The sequence below is a fragment of the Solea senegalensis genome, unplaced genomic scaffold (genome assembly GCF_019176455.1).
Source record: "Solea senegalensis isolate Sse05_10M unplaced genomic scaffold, IFAPA_SoseM_1 scf7180000017340, whole genome shotgun sequence".
In the NCBI taxonomy this organism is placed as follows: Eukaryota; Metazoa; Chordata; class Actinopteri; order Pleuronectiformes; family Soleidae; genus Solea; species Solea senegalensis.
In genome coordinates this window covers 8,062-16,456 of record NW_025322347.1, presented here as the reverse complement: position 1 = coordinate 16,456, position 8,395 = coordinate 8,062, and the positions used below count along the sequence as shown (strand labels likewise).

The window sequence follows — 8,395 nt, the reverse complement described above, 5'->3', positions numbered from 1 at the left end:
CAAATTCATATACATTCTGTCAAGCTCTTCACTAAGATTCTTAAGCAATTTGAATTCATCCTCAGATAAATCATGCCTCGACATTCATTTGTGCAACTGGCTCATTAAAGATCTTCTTTGCTAGTACGTATTTCTTTTATTTGTTTGCTACACTGTATTGCAACTTCTCTGACTTTAAATTTAAAGAATTCCCATTTTTGTACTGGACTCATATCTTTTTCACTAAAAATGTCTTTTGCAAGCAATTCTACACTTTTTTTAAAAAATGTTTTGTCTTCCAATATATTATTATTTAATTTCCAATAGCCTCTGATGTTTAATTTTTTCTTTAGAGCCCTTTAATCTAAGACTTGTCTTTTGATGATCAGACAGCGGAGCATGACAATGAGAAACATCTGAAATGAAATGTAGTCCATGTGATGACAGTAACCATAGATCAATTCTAGACTGTAAGCTTCTGCTAGAATTGGTCCACGTATAATCTTTGACACTGGGGTTCATAAATCTCCAAGCATCTGAAAGCAGAAGGTGATCACACAGAAATGAGGTAGATTTGAAACCAAGTCAAGCTGTAGATCTAGGAGGCCATCGATCCATTTCATCATCAGGGGCATCATTGAAGTCTCCACCAATGATAAAAACACATTCTTTGTATTTTCCTTTGCAGAGAGATTAGAAAACGCATCTTTTGCTTGAATTGTTCTGTTTGGACCATAAACATTGCAAAGAATAACCAGAAGGTTGTCCACCTTTAAGACCAATATAATCCATGGACCATCATCTGAGAAAGCAGAATCCAGCACATCACCATTAAATCTATTCAAAAGAACTGCGACTCCAGCTGAATTATTTGAGCCATGAGAAAAAAAAAAACTGTGTCCCCCCACTGAGACTTCTAAAATCTTTCATCATCTCTAGATGAATGAGTTTCTTGCAAAAAAACTATATTTGCATTACAACGCCTGCTTAAGAGAAAAACTGCCTTCCTTTTTGTATTATCCCGTAGTCCCCTTACATTAATAGAGCACAAACTTAGTGCATCAAACTTAAATTGAGTCATACAAGAAAATGAACTCAATAAAAACATAAACAGAATTGGCTAATGTCTGAGGTAAATGAACACTTAGAAACTTGAAGAAAGAATAAAATAGGTACTTACAAACAGTAAAGCTCAACTATAAGTACCATTTATACATTCATGAATTTTAAACCAACAGTATTATTAAATGTAATGAAGTGCTCCTGTGACTTATTTAACATAACCCTTAAAGTCCAGAACCCATTGTAACCTTAACAAGTCACCTTTCTTCCTTCAATATAGGCTTCTGGACCACGAACACCAGCACGTTTCCCTTGCTTTCTGGCAGCTTCCACAAGCGGCCAGAGCTTGTTTCTTTCCATCTTGTCGGTTTGTGTCAAATCTTCCTTAACCAGTAGTTTCTTCTCCTTGAGAATCTCAGTGCCACGTGAAATCTTCCAGACTTTGTTTCCAAAGGATCTCATTGTGAACTGCACGATGACAGGTCGTGCTGCATTATCCCGGGGAACTCCAACTCTATGCACTGTGTCAACGAGAAAGCCCAGCTTTTCTTTGTCTTCAGGTGCGAGCAGCGCCAGCAACTTGATGATCTCCCCTCTGATGTTCTCTGCAGGTGTCTCTCCTAATCCATACATGCGGAGATTCCAGCGCCTGCTGAAGCGCTCGCTATTTTCACTTCTCTGTTGCAGTTGTGAGACTTGTCCTGACATTTCTTTAATGTGTTCTTTGTTATTTTCAACTTTCCATAATTCCATCCCTTTCAACTGCTCGCAGACTGTCGTAATGGCTTCAGAGTTTCTGGAGATGTTTTGCTCGTGCGCAGTGAAGCGTTTTGTTAACTCCACCACTGCATTCATGATTTCAGCGTTGGAAACATCGTCAGCATCACCTCCGCCTTTTTGACGCTGTTTCTTTGGGTCCGGGCCTTTACTCGGCGTAACTGGTAGCGGTGTGAACAAAGCGTCCAAACCTTCAACTTCATGTTGAAGTAGTGACGTGACGTTGGTACTGCTGTTGGATTTCACTTCTCTTTTGGGCATGGTTCCAGTGGTTTGTTAAAGCTAATGCTATACTAACAAATGTTGGGGCCGAGATGTCTACTGTAATCCACTATTCTATTGTTCTCCATGGGTAAGGCCTATATGCAGTTTCAAAAGCCTGATTTGAGTTTTCAACAAAGTCTCAGTCCACCATTTGGGACATTCTTGGTTTTACGACTGGTCAGCATTCCATAGGGTCAGTGAATCTCATTGGCCGTTCTCTGTTTTATGGCCTTGCCCCTGAAAACACTATAAAACCAGAGGACAGACGTTTCTCGCTCACTTCCATTTTTCTTTCTCTTCCTATTTTTGCTCTTTGTGTTTTTCTTCTTGTTCCTCTCCTTCGGGGGCAAAACGTGTTATCAGCTCACAGTAAGAGGCAAGGGTTCTGGGCAGGGTTAGGTTAAGGTTCTGTGTTTTATAAACTTTCCTTTGTGTTGAACGTGTTGGATTGTGCACCCACACGTTCGTATGGATTTGTTTACTATTGTTAACTGTTTGTATTTGTTTACACGTTATTAATTCCCTTCGCTGAAAGTAGAGCTCACCGCTCACCCTGCAGTGACGTGTCTTCTCCCGCTGTGAGCGCGTAGACAGATCACGTGGTGAGAGAATGTCGGCATGAACGTTAAGATTCACAGACTGGCCTGGCTTTGCCTGTGTCAAGTCTGTGTGGTTTAAACTGACATAAACTCTCACGTACGCGATCCTTTTGTTTCATTCACTGAACACACTGTGCTTTGAAACACACTTTTGGTCTGCCGCTATTCAAGCACGATTCTCACTCTCTCTCTTTCTCACTCACTCTCTCTCTTTCTCACTCACTCACTCTCTCTCTTTCTCACTCACTCACTCACTCTCTTTCATTCATGAACGAGAGTCTCCTCATAGGCGCCATCTTGTGTCGAACACGTGTCTCTGCAGCCATGCTATCACATGTTCGACCCAAGATCTGCGGCCTCGTGTTAATGTGTTTCTGGCGCCATCTTTGGTGGAAGCGTGCGTCTACAGTCACTGCTACTGCGCATGCCTTCTCTGCTTTAGTGTCGGAAGTGGGAGTGGCTTTGCTCGGCCAACCGCGTCACTCCCATGTCTTATCTTTGTCTCATGTTACACTCACACACACACACACACACACATATTGGTGTTTATGTTGTATATAGCCTGTGTTGTTGTAGCTTAGCAAGTGATATTTGTTGATTCAACCAATAGATTTTCGTTCTACATTAATGTTCACTTTTAGTGAACATGATTGTTTAATTGATTTCAATGTTTGATTTAATAAATTGTTACTTTTATTAACCTGAAGGAATGCTCTGTGTCTTTTGTACATGAATACAGTGACAAATGGGGGTTGAGAGGGTCTGTGCTCGGATTCATACCTTCAATACTGTTAAATTGGGATATCTTTGATATCGTAGTCAATTACAGTGATTATTTAAGACTGATTTTAAAGGCATAGATTGATTGTCTTTTCCCTGTTTTCAGGGTGGTGCCCCGTTCTAGAATGAATTAACATTTAATTCATTTTTCAAAATGTTTAATTAAAATATTTTATTATCCTCTCTATCCTCACAGAGTAGCCACAGCAGTCATAATAGTTGGTTTAGTTGCCGTTTTTTGACGTGGTACAACTTATAGTTTGGGAGCTCACCGCACTCCAACCGCCCAGGTCGCCATCTTGAGCCAACTGAGGACGCTCCTGTTTGTTTGTAAACAGTCACAGCTGTGACATCATCAACAACACTCATTCTCATTGGCTACATGTGAACGTGTCAGAGGAGAAAGTGAAAAACATCAAGTTCAGTCAGAAAAGGTCAAAGCTGCGACTGACGTGAAAACTACAGCGACTGAAACACTTTAGAAAACAAAAAACACGTCAGCTGTGAAAAGATCCTGATTCTACATCTGAGGGAAGAAAAAGTGGAAACATGGAACAACCATCACTGATTCAACTCATGTGACAACATGAATGACTTTCAGTTGTGGATGAAACATCTGACATTTACAACAGTAACAGAGAGTCAGTGAACTCACCCCAGAGTCTCCAGTCTACAATGTGGACTCTCCAGTCCAGAACACAGCAGCTTCACTCCTGAATCCTCAGCTTGTTCCCACTCAGGTCCAGGTCTCTCAGGTGTGAGGGGTTGGACTTCAGAGCTGAGACCAGAGAAGAACAGCTGATCTCTGTCAAACTGCAGCCCCTCAACCTGAATAAAGAATAGAAGATGAGACTTTAGACAAAGTTGCTGCTTGAAACCAGTAGTATTGTTATTATTATTAATATGATACTATAATTAAAGTTGATATCAGTCTAATGTTTATGTCTCATTAATAGAACATCAATAACATTGTAGTTGTATATAAATGTCATAAGTCCTGTTTAAACTTAGAAGCTGACACAACTGTTATATTTCTGCTCCTGGTCTCTCTTCTGTCTCTACCTCACCTCCCTCTTTCACTTTCTCTCCCCCTCCTCTCCTCTGTCCTCCATTTTGTCCTTTCACCACAACCGGTCGAGGCAGATGCTGCACATGTTTGAGTCTGGTTCTGTCACAGATTTTCTCTCCACTGCCCCCTAGTGTTTGTTCATTGTGTGAACTGTTGGTTTCTCTTGTCTTTCTGTCTTATCATGAACAGAGACTTGAGAGAATGTTGTGATTTGGTGTTTTCATTCAGTTCAAAACAAGAATCACAACCAGCTGACAAATCTTCACTTTCATCATTTAAAACATCTCCAGAAACAAACTGAGAAGAATGAGAAGAACTGACTTCTGTGTGTATTTGATAAACCAAACCATGAATCATCACTGACTGATGATGTTATTGATCATGTCTGAACTCACTCAGCCTTCCTGCAGTTCCTCACAGCTGGAATCAGTCTCTGTTTCCCCTGGTATGATGTTCTGTACTTGCTCAGGTCCAACTCATCCAGAACCTCCTCAGACATCTGCAGCATGTAGGCCAGAGCTGAGCAGTGGATCTCAGAGAGTTCCTGTCTTCTGTTCTTTGACTTCATGAACTCTTGGATCTCCTGATGCACTGATTGCTCGTTCATCTCTGTCAGACAGTGGAAGATGTTGATGCTTCTGTCAGGTGAGATGTTCTCTGTGTTCATCTTCTTCAGGTTCTCAATGACCCTCTGGATGATTTTTGGACTGTTCTGAGTCTGACCCAGCAGACCTCTTAAGAGTCTGTGGTTGGACTCCAGACAGAGTCCATGAAGGAAGCGAACAAACAGGTCCAGGTGACCATTTTCACTTTGAAGGGATTTCTCCATGGCTGATTTCAGGAACACATCCAGAGGAGTGTAACCACCATCATCATCATCATCAACTTTTTTTCTGAAGAAGTCCTGCAGCAACATTTTCAGTGACTTTTTCGTACTGTCTTTTTTTCTAAAGAAGTCCTGCAGTACCTCTGTCTTCCTGTTGGTGAAACAGTGGAACATGTAGACTGCAGCCAGAAACTCCTGAACGCTCAGATGAACAAAGCAGTAGACTGATTTCTGGAAGATCACGCTCTCTCTTCTGAAGATCTCCGTACAAACTCCTGAGTACACCGAGGCCTCTGTCACACTTAGACCACACCGCTCCAGGTCTTCTTGGTAGAACATGATGTCTCCTTTCTGTAGATGTTCAAAGGCCAGCCTACCCAGCTTCAGAAGAAAGTCCCTGTCGGCCTCCGTCAGCTCCCGTGGACTCGTCTCACATCCTTTATCATACTTGTTCTTCTTCCTCTCTGTCTGAACCAGCAGGAAGTGTGAGTACAGGTCTGTCAGGGTCTTGGGCAGCTCTCCTCTCTGCTCTGTGGTCAACATGTGCTCCAGAACTGTAGCACTGATCCAGCAGAATACTGGGACTTGACACATGATGTGGAGGCTCCTGGACGCCTTGATGTGGGAGATGATTCTGCTGGACAGATCTTCAGTTCTGGATCTCTTCCTGAAGTACTCGTCCTTCTGGTCGTCAGTGAAGCCTCGTACTTCTGTTACCCTGGCAACACATGTAGGAGGGATCTGATTGGCCGCCGAAGGTCGAGAAGTTATCCAGACGAGAGCCGAGGGAAGCAGATTCCCCTGGATGAGGTTGGTCAGCAGCACGTTGACTGATGACCTGTGTGTGACGTCAGAAACCAGCGTCCTGCTGCTGAAGTCCAGTGAGAGTCTGCTTTCATCCAGGCCGTCAAAGATGAACAAAGGTTTACAGACAGCGAGCTCCTCTGCTTTGACCTTCTCTAATGTTGGATAGAAAACATGGAGCAGCGTGAGAAGACTGTGCTGCTGATCTCTGATCAGGTTCAGCTCCCTGAACGAGAGCACAATCAGCAGATTCACATCCTGGTTTTCCAAACCCGCGGCCCAGTCCAGAGTGAACTTCTGCACCGAGAAGGTTTTTCCAACACCAGCGACACCGTTGGTCAGGATGACTCTGATGCTCCCCTGCTGGTCAGGTAAGGCTTTAAAGATGTCGCAGCACCTGATGGGAGTGTCCTGGACCGTCTTCTTCTTGGAGGTCTTCTTCAGCTGCATCACCTCATGTTGAGTATTGACCTCTTCACTCTGTCCCTCTGTGATGTAGAGCTCAGTGAAGATCCTGTTCAGGAGGGTTCTACTTCCTGTTCCTTCAGTTCCTTCAGTCACATGTTCAAATCTGCTCCTCAGACTGATCTTATGTTCATCTAGAACCTTCTGCAGACCAACATCTGCTGAAAGACAAGAGACAAAGAATGTGAGCAGCTGAGGATTATTTTCATCAGTGTCATGTTTTTCTGTGACGTTGTTGTTTTATGTTGTTTGTTGTCAAATGAAAAACTAGATTTTCACTGTAATGACTTGAATAACTTTATTCTGAAAGACTGAATCATTCTAGAAGAACTGTGATGATTGTGAAGGAAAGAGTATCATCTGCATACAAGAGAACAATCATGAGAGAAAAGCAGCAAAATGAGTGGAAACTTTCATTTCTTCAACCTGCAGGGGGCAGCAGAGAGTTAAACTCCATCATGAGTCACATTTTTAACTTTTAAACAGTTTTCTCCTGTTTTTCCATTTCTAAAGTCTGCTAGTGCTGATGAGAGCTGCTCTCCTTATGAGTCTTACTCACGGATGCTCTGTGGTCCACGTCCTGTCCTGGGTCTTTTCCCACACTGGGGACAGCAGGAGTCTCCTGGTGGACCAGACTGGTCCAAGTATGAGGAGATGCAGCGTCTGCAGAACTGGTGACCGCAGCTAGTGGTGACTGGATCCTTCAGGACGTCCTGACAGCAGGACGTCTGCTCGTCCACAGAAACAGCAAACTTGTGTCTGTGGAGACATTTCTTTATCACTGACATGTCAGGGACAGGTGGGCATGTCTCTGTGAAGACATCTGTTTATTACTGACAAGTCAGGGACAGCTAGACATGTCTCTGTGGAGACATTTCTTTATCACTGACTGTCGGGGACAGGTGGACATGTGTCTGTCGAAACATTTCTTTATCACTGACACGTCGGGGACAGGTGGACATGTGTCTGTCGAGACATTTCTTTATTACTGACATGTCAGGGACAGGTGGACATGTGTCTGTGGAGACATTTCTTTATCACTGACACGTCAGGGACAGGTGGACATGTCTCTGTGAAGACATCTTTACAGCTTTGTCTCACAGTGGTTCTGATGGACTGTTGTAAAGGTCTAACCCTGAGGCTCATCCTCACACTCTCTCTGACTCGTCAATGGTTTGACTCATTGATCCGTTTCATCAGATTCTGAATCAGTTCAGTTCAGTCTGTTGCTCACACACACATTTAGTTCTTCTTCCTTCACAAAAGTTCAGTCAAATTCAATTTGAACCACAAATAAAAGAAATGAGCTGTTGATGTGAAGCTGCTTTCAGAGCTGCTCTGAAGTTTGGACGTTTCCCTCCAACAGATGGAGGTTATTTCTTATCTTAATTCAAGAGCATATCATATTGATTTGAGAGCATTATTTATTGAGTCTCTTACTTTGTCTCTGAGGCTCCAGGTTCATGACTGAAGTTTATACGTTTTCCCATAGACCAGTCACTCTTCACAGACAGACCGCTGGGTCCTGGAGACTCTGCTCTCTGTCTCTGGTTCTGACCTCTGCAAACACAAACATCACATGATCACTGATGATGGTCTTTGTTTAGACACTTTGATCACAAAGCAGCCTCAGTGTCAGTGTGACCTCCAGAGTCTGGAGTGAAGGGAATGATTTCAGGTTTACAGCCTGTGGTCGCTGATCTTTGTGTAAAGGCTGATCCTCTACAGCAGCGGTCCTCAACCCCCGGGCCGCGGACCGGTTTAATGTCA

The 8,395-nt window shown here is 43.1% G+C and overlaps 1 protein-coding gene across 1 annotated transcript; it reads right to left on the bottom strand.

Moving 5' to 3' along the window:
• Nucleotides 1-4,168: 4,168 nt before the first annotated feature.
• Nucleotides 4,169-7,380, bottom strand: LOC122764228 (NLR family CARD domain-containing protein 3-like; the record flags this gene model as incomplete). The annotated part of the gene is made up of 4 exons (XM_044018528.1): nt 4,169-4,209; nt 4,270-4,289; nt 4,926-6,786; nt 7,185-7,380. Coding segments are annotated over 4 exons (2,118 nt in total), but the record flags the coding sequence as incomplete, so codon positions are not given.
• Nucleotides 7,381-8,395: the final 1,015 nt, after the last annotated feature.